This window comes from Cryptomeria japonica, chromosome 5 (genome assembly GCF_030272615.1).
Source record: "Cryptomeria japonica chromosome 5, Sugi_1.0, whole genome shotgun sequence".
Classification (NCBI taxonomy): Eukaryota; Viridiplantae; Streptophyta; class Pinopsida; order Cupressales; family Cupressaceae; genus Cryptomeria; species Cryptomeria japonica.
Genome location: NC_081409.1, coordinates 217727589 through 217740941, shown reverse-complemented (window position 1 = coordinate 217740941; position 13353 = coordinate 217727589). Strand labels below are relative to the sequence as shown.

Here is a 13353-nt window from a genome sequence, read left to right as displayed (position 1 = left end):
CTATACTTGTGCATTTTATATTAATTTGAACTAAAATCTAATACTTCTAGTAATGCAATAGCATACCATTAGAATAAATACCATGTTTAGGTATGGTCTACTACTTTCAAAGAAATGTCAATGTAAAACACATACAAAATATCAAAATCAACAAGGATGCAAGCAAATTTTTAATGTGTTAATTACATGTATTTATGTTTGTAACTAGGAAGCATCCCAATAAATTAACAATTTCTTGAAACCATGAATAAATCCAAAACTAAAAAAGGAGATTTAAAAGTTGAACCTAAATATGCAAACAATAAAAGAATTCATACTGTGATTGAAATCAAGCTAACATAGATTGTACACAAAAAAATATTATTTGTATATCAAAAAAAATCTATAAAGGACTACATCCAACCTTTGATAGAATTAAAAAACATGAAATTTCTAGGTTATCTTTAGTAAGGGAGCACCGAGTTTTAAATAAATATTTATATTAATAAAAAATGGTATGTTAGTAGCTATAAAAACAATAGATTAAGTAAATAAACAAATTATATTCTCAAAACTCTTTATAACCAACAAGGAAAATTGAGGAAGTACAAGTGTGTGAGGATTAATCTTTATTTTGGGTGATGCTTGCAATAAACCTAATTTGAAATGTTTATTTTATTAATTTAATAATACTTAATAATTATTAATAATAATAAATGTATATATTTTAAAATATAAAGCACATATATTTTAAATAATATAATTTATAATAAATTATAAAAAATCTCCTTAATAAACTAGGTGCATCAAGCAATATTTTTCTTCATTTGAAAAAACTGAAATAAAACTATGTTAAGGGTTCTTTATAAATATGAAAATTTTACAAGTAAAAAAAAATATTTCAAAAGATATTTCATTACATTATTGAGCAAACTATTTACAATTATCCTCTAATTCTTCCAGATTCCAGAAATAAAAAATAAATAAAAACACTAGACAACAAAATTTAAAATAAATTTACCAAGCTTTCTTTATATGCAAAAGAAAGGAGGAACACAGGAAAAACTTAAATCTGTCAAATAGTTCACGTTTCTTGTCTATGCTCACACATTTTTGCCTATATCTTCTTTAAAATAACTCTTACCGTTTACTGGGTGATGGATGTCTATACCCTGTTCGGCAGCTCCCATTTTCGCACTGGCTATGAGGATATTGACAAGGTTTTCTCACTGCCAATAGCATTTGCTTGAAAGTGTGTTTTAAATGCTTTTCAAAAGACGCATTTTGTGTATATCCTGCAATCATACGAGATAAAGATCATAGCCCTAGTCACCACTGAGTCGGCCTGCTGCACTTCTCGATTTCATGTGATGGCAACAAGATGCTCCCATTTGCAACAAGCTGGGATCACGCTGGGAAGTATAAAAAGACTACAAGCTGTCATCAAACATTTATGAACATCCACCAAGATTTGGGCAGGATAAATGTTTAAATTTGAAAATTCACGGAAACGGAAACAGACAGAAGCAGAACTTGACAAAGGTAATGGGCCCATAATTGCCACGTAAGCAAGGTCAAAGGATTAGTGTGTGATGTTTAAGCCGTCCCCTGGATTTGTCTTTCCAATATAGTTCTTCCCTCTTCAAAATTTCCAAATACTGTGTTTTCAGTGATTTCTCTAATTCGAACTCCACATTGGTTATGCCAAATTGCATTACCTTATTACCAATCTCTTCTAGCTTTTCCTCGATTCTACCTTTCTCAACAAAAATATTTTTGAATGAGTTCTTATTCCAGTCCTTAATTTTGTTTTTCAGGAATTGAATTCTTTTGATAAACTTAAAGCTAGGGTAGCCAGAGTATATGTTGCCTTCCTGCCACCAATTTTTCAGATTGACAAGGAATGTTTCATCCCTCCACCACATGCTCAAGAATTTAAAATAGTTCTTATGATTCTGATTTTCCCGTGCAATGGATAATGACAGTGGTAGATGATCTGATTTGATTTGGGGCACAATTTCAGTTTCTAGAGAGTAGTCACCATTAATCCACCATTCCCCCACCAGGAAGCGATCAAGCCTTTCTGATATGCTGGCAAAATTTAATCTTCTGTTGGTCCAAGTGAATCTTCCATTCTTTGCTATGATATCTATTAGTTTGCAATTAGATACAAATTCTTGAAAATCATCCATCACTTTTGAGGGCTTCTGGAGACCTCCCACCTTCTCATCAATGTCCAAAAGAGCATTGAAGTCACTAGCAGCAATGACCTTACGACAATCCAATTGGCTAGCTTGATTGAAGACCTCATTCCAAACTTTAAGTTTTTCCTCCGTTTTACTGGGACCGTAAATGTTAAACAACGGATAGGAGATATTGGATTGCTTGCAGATAATGATGCACACCATCTAGTGATCAAAAGAGGTAATGGGATGCACATCTATTTTGGAGGAGTTCCACATGATTCCCAAGCTCCCAGTCGAGCCCCTGGAATCTTGAAAAATACCTTCCCACTTATAACAATATTTGATGAGTTCGAGCGCCTTTTCCTTACTCAATTTTGTTTCTTGTAGAATATATACCTCAGAGTCTAGCTTGGCCAAATTTCTTTTGACCGGACATTTTTTGTCAGTAGCCGAGAGGCCCCTGACATTCCATGAGGTAAGCCTCAGCTTCCCCCAAGGGAGGGCTTGCCTCTCTTGATCGGATTCAAGAATTTCATCATACTAACAATGCCCTTCTCATTTGCCCTCTACTCCCTAACCATTTTGTGACTTTTCCTCCCTCTTGTGTCTTTTGCTCTTCCAAGGATGATATTTGCAGATTGGCTAATGTGTCTTGGATCCACAATATTCAAACCATCATCATCACTACCCGACTCAGCAGTATCCAGATTCGACTCTTGCAAAACTTCCTTCGCAGCGGGATCTTCGATTGGATACACCACTATGTCGTTGTTTGGGATTAGGTTACCATCCATTGGAATGTCTTGATTAGGAATTTCTGAGCTTATATCTTGATTAGCACAACTTTTAATGAATTTAGGGCCTTCTAAAAGTAGGGTTTCAGGTACCTGAGTTTTTTCTTTAGCCTTCCATACCTGTTTTGGTTTTCTATGCGGGCTCTTAAAGGCCTTTCTCACAAACAATCTGCATTTGTTGGTGCTGTGAAACTTGCTTCCACATCGAGAGAAAACACCAATTTCATTTTCAATTTCTATGTGCTGTTTCCATCCCTCGTCTACAGTGAAAAGCATAACCGAAGAGGGTATTATCTTTATGGCTGCTAGTTTGAGTCTAGTGTATGTGTATAAATCGCCCTCTACAATCTCTTCTTCAATTTCCAATAACATGCCAAGGGATCTTTCGATCATTTCCAAACATGCCTTACTCCAATATTCTATCAGAAGGTTGTATAATCGGATCCATACTGGTTTATCATACACCGCTATTGAAGTTGGATCAAAGTTTGGAGTCCACGACTGAATATACAAGGGATGCTCGTCCCGAAACCAGTTTTGAAGGTTAATGATGTGGTCTCTATCATCTTCATTGGGAAATACGGCAACAAAGAAGCCCTTGCATAGGAATTTTATCATTATGTGCCCCCCCCACTGTTCCACTACCCAGGCGTGAATTTCTTTTCTTGACAGTTTGGGCCCTATAAATTTAGCAATAATCGCATGTTGGTCGAAGATCATCTTCTCATTTTCGATACTTTTAGTTAGGTCTATTTCGATACCGCCTGTAAAAGAACCCTTTTCTGTATCCTTGCAATGGTTCAAATTCCCGCCTGTGTTAGCATTGCTTTCTTCAAACTCTGCCTGTTTAACACCATATTCATCCCAATCGACTTCCAATGTTTGCCATTTGACAGGTTCTCTCGGGCTCGTGTCCTCTGCAACACCCTTCTTCTTATCGCAGGTGACCTTCTACGTCTCGCTCTCCATTTTTTTCTCTTAATTCAAATTATTCATCTTGAACAATAACTTAAGTCATTTTCTCATGAATGTATGGAACTTCACCAATTATTTGATATACTATTATTAATTAATATACACTTTATTTTTCAAATATTTCCATTGTTAATTTATTTTTTGCCAAATAACATTCGTAATGATTACTCTAACTTACTATGATGGTGATGAATTTTAAATTTTTTATAAGTTGAATTAATTTATACGATCTATAGAAATATTTTAGTTGTCTATAGAAACACAATCTCTCTCTCTCTCTCTCTCTCTCTCTCTCTCTCTCTCTCTCTCTCTCTCTCTCTCTCTCTCTCTCTCTCTCTCTCTCTCTCTCTCTCTATATATATATATATATATATATATCCTAGATCTCTCTCACACACACACTCGCACACATTCCATGGTTCTCCCTATCTATCTCTATATCTCTTTCTCTCTATCTCTCTTCATCTTCCTTTTTATCTATTCCTCTACCTTTCTTTACCTCCATCTAAATCTCACTCTATCATCATTTTAACTTTTATCTACTCTAAACTAACCACCCTATTCTTTCCGATCACTAAAAATACATAAGAGAAAACCCATCCCTGCTTTCAAATGCTTTTAATAGGTAAAATAGTCACGCTTTTACCGCCATGGGATACTTTTCAAATGCTCTTTCAACATGTTTTAATTGTCTTTGCACTGCCCACCCGCTCAAATGAAGACATAACATGCTTTTGACATTATCAGTTATTTCTCTTTTGGTGAGTTGGCCAGGTCGGATAGCAGCTTCTGTGTTGAAATTTTAATGAGATTTTACAGCGTTAGGCCATTTTGTACAAATGTTGACTTTGATTCAGAGAGTGAATGATAAGATTATTTTGAAAAAAACTCTTGTTAACTTTTGACGCTATGGATTAAATTATTTCTTTTCTAGAAAACATTACAAAGTAAACGTACTCAGATTTGACTTTCACTTTATTTTTTTCCCCTGATCTAACCAATCTTTTTCATGTTTACTGCATATGGTCTTTATATTCAATAGAAAGTTGAGGGGCTCACAGATTCAAAACTATGGTTGATAAAGTCCCGTGTTTAGTTCATGTTGTGCTCATCTCGAGTGAATGACCAACTAATTCTACCAACTAATTCTACAAAGGCTGGTTGACGAAACTAATTCTAGAAAGGCTGGTTGACGATCAAGTTCACTGGATTATTGATTGCAGTCATACAAGTCCCTCTTTTGTAATTGTTTTATTAAAGTTCAATACTGCTTGCTATCTATCTATCTATCTATCTATCTATCTATCTATATACAATGTGTTTGATTTATTGTTTTTTAATGAGTATGATTGGTTAGAATCTCAAAATAACAAATATTTCTATGGCATTGAATATCAAAGGTCGTTCATATGCATAACATGGTTTAGTGAATCATCTCTATTAATTAAATATCAATTGTATTTTCATTTTTAATTTGTTATTTTAGTTAAACATTATTTAGTTATATCGTTAATAGTCAATAACAATTTTAGACCTCATCTACATCTAATTGGTAAATATTTGTCTTATTTTTACCAGCCAAAGCTAACATTTCATTGTTGGGCTGAATGATACTAAGAACAAGTGCGTGGAATGTTTGTATAAGAACTTGTAAAATGATATTTTTTAGTTAGTAGAATTTTCCAAAGCATCTTTGGATAAAGTGATACAATTCAAACAACTCCAAAAGTCGTTTGGGTCTATGAAAGAAAGATTAGTAGAGATAAAAAAATACAAAAAGAGGACAAATAAAAAATTTATTTATTTAGCAAACATCTCAATAAGGGTACTTTCTTATGCTTCATTTCTAAGAATGTGTGACAACATTTTATTTGAAGACTCAAGATTAAGTAAAATGGTAAAATATTTTTTATCAAAATTTATTATAGAACATTTAACATCAAAGTAGGTTTAAAAACAATTTATTTGTGGATCTATTATTTTCTTAAATTAAATATATGTACTATCATTTTGTCACTACTCTTGATCCCTTAAACTATTTGATCTAGTAAATATTTTTAGAGTCATTCATAAAATGTGACTCAAAGTAATGAACAATAAATTACATTAAATTATTAAATAACTTTCAATTTCAAATGAACGTAAGTAGATTTTTTTCCAATTACACGACACTGTATGAGATGTCCTCAATATAAAACAATCAACTTTCAGCATTCCATAATATAATCCATTTTTATTAAAAATGGATTGAAATGTCTTGGGAAATCAACAACAACCATAAATTGGACCATTACTCAACATTTTAAATGTAACTTATTCAACTTTGTAATGGAAATAAGACATAGAAACAATAGTCATTGTGAAGTATATTTCTTTTAGAATATATTACCTTTTGCCATTTAATAAAGTCAATTTATTAAAGTTTTAGTAAAAACAAAAAATAATTAAAAAAATGATTATGACGGGTCACAAGAAACTCCTACTCCAAACTTAAAACAAAGGCACTAGCATTTAAAAATAAAAAAATTCTCTCTTTTTATTTGAATAATAATTGAAGACTTGCTGCACATTACACTTTGTCAATCAAGTATTTTTTTTTTTAATGAATTTTATTTTCAAGTTAACTATATTTGGTTTTTCATCATACAAGTTCGGCCCATTGTGATATACTAGTGAAACACTATGAACACTTCACCTCAAATGGTATCCTATGCTTTAAATATCAAATGGCATGCACTAAGTTCTAAGAGTGTGCCTCCTTTTGATGATGAAGTAGTGAAAGATGTGAGGCCCACCTATAGATGAACATAGATATTTCTTATTTTGATGCTATTTAATAGTATTTTATTTGAGTTTGGTGACATGGACATTGATATTGTGATTAGACCTTAATTATTGTTACGTGATGTATGGGATAGTTACTTATTCTCTAATTAGAATCTTTTGCACTCAAGACAAAATTGAAAAACCAATGCTACTTAGTTTGTTATCCAGTATTAACCTAGGATGAACAATATGATGACTTAATGTAGTGCCCCTCCCTTATTCATCTTGCCTTTTTGTACATCAATAAACCATATTGATATACCCTAGTCTACTTTATGGTATCTTATGATGTACTAACCCTACTTCATGATTATATTGAATACGATGATGATTGTGATAGTGCTTGGTTGTTGTGACTGTCTTCTATTGTGTTTGTGATAGGGACGATGTCATACCACTTATTCATAAGCACGATATGACATTGTGATTCCCTTCCACTTATCTGCCTATTTCATGATATATATTATTGTATATGTTGTTGTATGTGTATTGGCAGTGACAAGGTTGCAAGTACTAGACATTGACTTCACTTGGCTTCACAGGTCTGAGCGTGTCTTCATCCCAATGGCAAGTTGATCAAAGGTGACATGAAATCCCATTTTGCATTCTAAGTTTAAGTTAGTATCCTATCAGTCTTAGTTTTGTGATTAGAGTCGTCTTGTGGTATTTTGTGTTACCCTATATTGGGTTGTCTTAAGGTATTGTGCTTATTGGTTATTTAATTATTAATTAATTAATTAATTTGCTCATTTAATTTATAATAATAAAATAAATTAATAGTTGATATTAATATTTAATATTAGTTTAATGCAAAATTATTATTATTGAGATTATTATTTATTATTTAGTTATTTATAAGTTGTGGCTTTAATATTGATTTAGGTTCTAAGGTTTAATTATTTATCTAGGCCCTTATATTTTATTGTGCCTTGGATTATTTTATTAATTGATTATTTATATTATTTTAATCTCTTTTATTCTTTTTGGGTCAATTAATGTATTATTTATTCTACCTACTCTATTTTACGATTGGATGAGTATATTGGGGGTAAATTAATTAAATATTATTTTATATTATTACCTTGCTACTTGAGAAGGGTTTGTAAGAAATATATTTCGATCTATTATTTTCATTGACCAACATTTTTTCATGGTTTTGGCCTGTTTCTCTATTTATTGGTTTTCCTAATTTCATGGGAGAAATTTGCATTGCTGAAGATTTGAATTTGGATTTTGAGCTTGGAATTGGGATTCCGTTTGTACTTCTTCAAAATTATTGGATTTCCATAACTTCTAGGTCCAAGTTGGAGATATTACTCCTGCGTTATTGCATTTTGATTTGGAGAAAAACTTACAGTCTACACTATGTTTGTGTAAGGACTGTTTGTAGGGGATGGAAAATTAATAATACTATAGATTATTTATATGGTTTAAGAACAAATAATTGGTTTGGGATTATTGATATATTTATTGTATTTCTGGTGGTTGTTGTGAATGTTTTTCCTATGCTTGTCCATGTGCGATGTCATGTCTAGATTCTGTATCTCCTGAGCATATTTCCTGAGTGTGAGAGTTGCCTTGTGCCCCTCCTGAGTTGAAATGATGTCGTAAATAAGTCTTTAGTATTACTTGGGTTGAATTGTATCTTATTATTTCGTGTTTTTGGTTATGTGTGCTAAACAATTGTATGTATGCATTCAAACTACATAAGTACTAGAGTTAGGCTTATGTATGCTATTGTTTGGATCACATGCGTTGAAAGATAGGGTATATGTGCTAATTTGGGAATCATTTGCGCTATTCTTTGGTTCATAGGCACTAAAACACATGTTGTATGCATTGCAGAGCCTGTCAAATGTGTTACACTGCACTAAACCATCTAGCAAATGTGCTGCTCTATGGAAGAAAATACTAAACTACTTTAATTGGTTTCTTGTGTTGATTTTGACTTCTGAGTCTTATGTATTCTTCTTTTAGGGTTTCCAGAGGCTATCTTTTTAGTTCCTGAGCCGTCCCAAGACTGTATGTATGATCAAAATTATATATTTGTATTACTATATGGTTCTAAGCAAGAGGTTGTGCCTTGCAGTACATTCATCCCGTCTCATGTTGAATGTAATCTTGATAGTGTGTTTGGTGCATGATGTGTCCCATGTCGTTAGTCATATTGCTATGACTTTTGTTTATCATTGTTGAATTACCTTGGTTATCTGGTTATGTTGCATTGAGAGCCTTTGCTTGTGTTATGTATGTTGAACATACCCTAAGGTCTAGGTGTATGCTAGGGGGGGGTGGGCTTCCAAGTGAGTGATTAGGGTTGCATGGAGTAGACAACTGGGTTACCTAGAGTCTAGACCACCAAAATATCTTATTGGGAGTTTACCTTGTAATCAAGTGACACAATTTCTCTTACCTTCATAAATCACAATTCAAATCCTCTAAGACTCACAAGTTGAAACATTTAAATCTCAATTCAACTTATTTTTTAAGATAAAGCTAAGGTGAACTTATTTATAGTGACGAGTATTAGAGGAGGTATTTATGAACAAGAGTTACAAGAAACATAACAAAGGACTCCAAAATACTTTAGCAAATAAAAAATGAGAATTTAGAATATTGCTTCAATCCTTATGACTTGTCATCATTTTATCTATTTTATGATGGTTTTGGATCATAATAATTAGAACTTTCTCTCATGACCTTGTCATATCTTCCACATTGGTCAAAACTATGTAACATATATGAACTTCACAACAAGTTTAGCAATGGACAACACCATTATCGATAAATTTGTTTCATCATTGCATCAATACTCTTAAGTGTTGGGATTATTTAAAACATCTTTTACTTTTTTTGTTATTTAATAATAGGATCTTCTATGACTTCATTAATGTTTCCTTCCAAGATAAATAGTTCAAATGTGTTAGGGAAAGTCTTTCGTATAATATCTTAGTCAGTAAATTTTTGATTCACTAATTCATTCATAACACCCCAAATTCAATTGAACTCATCACACTTGAGGCTATAATTCTCACTTTGTTTCTTGGAAATACATTTGTAGATCAACCTAAAATATCCCTTGAAATTGAAACCACAAACCTTCCATTATCTTTTAATCCTAATTAGTAAATCAACAAAAAGATATCTCACATTCAACACCTTTTAATCTTTCAAAATAAGTGAATAAATTTTTCCAATAGCACTAATTAACTTCTTTAATTCTTTTGCACTTTAAAAGGTATTCTACAAATTTGTCTACGAATTTATTACTAAGACCTTCTCATCTTTCACTAACCTATATTTAATGTCCATTCTTATCTTTGGCATACATGTATGGACTAGGAAATACTATACCACATATATCAAGAGAAATAACATCTATATTAGTCACATCAATACAATGTTAGTCAGCTAACACCAAAATTAAGTTTGAATTTTTTAGTGATATCCATTTATAATTTTTATTTTTACCCAAATGTATTCATAGAATTACAACTATTGATGTCTCCAACAGATTTTCTCTACCAATTCCTTAGGAATCATATTAGACTCATAGAGAATCAAAGAAAGCATCTACTTTTATCTTCTTGATTTATATTTTGATATAAAAATGTTCAATATGCTCAAATTCATCTTGTTTTTGTTGATCTCAGAGCAAAAATATTGTGAAGAGGCTCAAAAGGGTTTCTCATCAAAATAAAAATTAGATTTCACTTTTTCTCCTTTAAAAAGAGGCCACAACCTTCTTCTTGCCTCTCTTCCTTTTTCTTCTACAAGAGCACACTTCTAACATGTTTCATTTGATGACCATTATGATCAAATAGTAACAATATTAACTATATTTAGTAGAAGAACAATAAGAAAGCTCATCTTCCACTTTATCTTTTGCTTTTGATTCACCTTGTTGGGATTTTGTCTATGAAAAAGGGGATGTACTCTTTCTTTTTCATGTCTATGTAGCATTCATGAGAAGATGACTAATATAGATGCTTTGGTTTTCACAATAATATATGCCTCCTTACATGGCTATGAAGCTTGGTTTTCACAATCATTTTCTTGAATATTTTCATCTATTTTGACAAATTCTTATACAAAACATGTGGTTATTATTCAGACAAAATATTTAACTTCTTCAAAACATCATCTTCTTGGATATCTATATCTAACAAAATAAGACTTGTACAAAATAAAATAATAAATGGAATATTAACTTCAATGTGTGTTCAAATAATAACAAAGATATAAAGACAATTGATACGGAAAAAAATAGTATGTGGGAAAAGACATTAAGAAAAAAAGAGAAAATATCATCTTGATGTATTTAACCTTGCTTGTAATCACCACCAAAGCGTCTAAAAAATTGCAAATATCACCTATATAGTAAAAACAATTATAGCCCAATCAAAGACAAACTCACATAATCTTTGATGGGCTATAGGTAGATGGAAGAGATCAAAAGAAAAAGAAGAGAAGGTATGTGTCTTTTTGCACATTTGAAACAATTAAATTAGCAAAACACGTCATTTTAGAATTCAAAACTTAAAATGACATTTACATCAAATATGAAAACACTTCAAAACAAAATAAATAAATAAATAAAAATCCACTATCTTTAATCTTATAGACATTTAAAAACTATTTTATTCCATTGAAACAACACCTTATATAAAACCCATATATAGTTTCACACACTTTGACCCATTTCTTGTAATATGGCGAACTGAACCTCTCATCTCTATAAGATATGCCATTCAATTATATTTGTATTTGTACTTTACTGCTGATTGGGATGCTCTCAGCATCACTCTCTTGTATCTTGTTGTCCAAATAAATGAGCAAGCTCAGAGTCAAAGATAAATTTATTTGGAGGTATTTTTATTTTTTAAAGATAAATTTATTAATTTTGAGTAAATTTTTTGTTTTTGTTTTTTTAATTTTTTGTTTTATCTTCATATTCTTTGAATTCTTTGTTTTATCTTCATATTCTTTTAGTTAGTTAAAATTTGAGATGTTTAAATATTTAATTATTTTTTATTCTGTGAATGGATTTTTGGCCTACTGTTGAAGCTGAATAGTTTTAGATGAGTTCATTGGAAATGAAGTCTTGCTAAGTATAATGTTCACATAGTAGAGATGGTATGGAGACTTTGTCCTTAACTCGTAATCAAAGAGGTTTTAGTTAAATGACTTATAATAGATTATAAATTCTGACATGCTAAAAAAATTCACTTTCAATCATTAATATAATCATTAAAATATTATTTCTCTTATTTAAATTTTTTTATATTAAATATCAAGAGACCAAAATAAGGTGAGTTTATACAAAAATGAGGATGGGAGGCAAAGCCTCATCCATTAACCAGTGGGATTATCCGATTGAACAAAGACAACCTCCTACAAAAAAAAAGAGTTATGGGAGAGAGTATATACAGTGAACCATATACGTCAACTAGAGGCTACTGGACACCTATTGCAGAATCTCATCCTAGTTTTCCATCCATGTTGTCCATCCTTGTGGCCCTTCCATCCACACCACCTTCTTTCGCCTTAGGACCTAGGTAAACATTTCAAGCTTATCAAAGTAGGGACCTCTATTGTCCCTAAGTTCCTTGATCAATTTCTTTAGAGCCTCATCAAATGCAAAAAATAGAAATGAGTTTATATATTTTGGGTGCAATTTATTTGGAGTTACTTTTCTTTTCTAATGAAACTATTATTTTGAGTAAATTTTATGATAGATTTTTTATTCTTTAAAATATTTGTTTCATTAAAACAGTTTCAAAGATTTTATCTATGTTTAATAGAAATGTTTGTCTAGATGGTATGGGCTTGCACTTGGCATTAAATTGTGTTTATAGGAAACAAATAATTTTAATATTTTGTGTAATTAATTTGAAAGTTTTATGTTTCTTTCTAATTTCTTCATTTTATCTTTATATTCTTTTAGTTGGTTAAAATTTGAGATGCTTATTTAATTATTTTATTTTGTGAATTGGTTTTTGGTCTACTGTTGAAGTTGAATGGTTTTAAATAAGTTATTAGGAAATCAAGTCTTGCTAAGTATAGTACTCATAAAGGATGAGGTTGAGACTATGTTGTCTTGAACAACTACGCCCTTAACTTGTAGTCAAAGAGGTTTTAGCTAAATGACTTATCTTGAAAAATAAATTATAAATTCTAATATGCTAAAAAACCTCACTTTCAATCATTAATATAAATCATTAAAATAATATTTTCTCTTTTTTGAATTTGATAAATATATTATAATAAAAATATTAAAAAATTATCAAATTTTGTGATATATTTGTGTGTGCGCGTGTTATGTAATGTAGAAGTTGGAAACGAGGTTATAGGGAACCAATAATTTTAATAATTTTAATATTCTAGGTGTAATTTATTTCAATGACTTATTTTTATTTTCTAATGAATCTATTATTTGAGTAAATTTTATGATTTCTTTTGTGTTCTTCATTTTATCTTTACATTCTTTTAGCTAGTTAAAATTTGAGATGTTTAATTATTCAATTATCTTTTACTCTCAGGATAGGTCTTTGGTCTATTGTTAAAGTTTAGTGGTTTTAAATGAGCTCATT

The 13353-nt window shown here is 31.0% G+C and overlaps 1 protein-coding gene across 1 annotated transcript; it reads right to left on the bottom strand.

The window, feature by feature from the left end:
• Nucleotides 1–1553: 1553 nt before the first annotated feature.
• LOC131064381 (uncharacterized) lies at nt 1554–2387 on the bottom strand. Its single transcript, XM_057998506.2, has one exon. It carries the CDS (start codon nt 2385–2387, stop codon nt 1554–1556), a length of 834 nt encoding a protein of 277 aa, XP_057854489.2.
• Between the last annotated feature and the right edge of the window lie 10966 nt (nt 2388–13353).

Coding starts and splice junctions, on each gene's coding strand:
- LOC131064381 (XM_057998506.2), bottom strand. CDS start 2,387: ATGGTGTGCATCATTATCTGCAAGCAATCCAATATCTCCTATCCGTTG.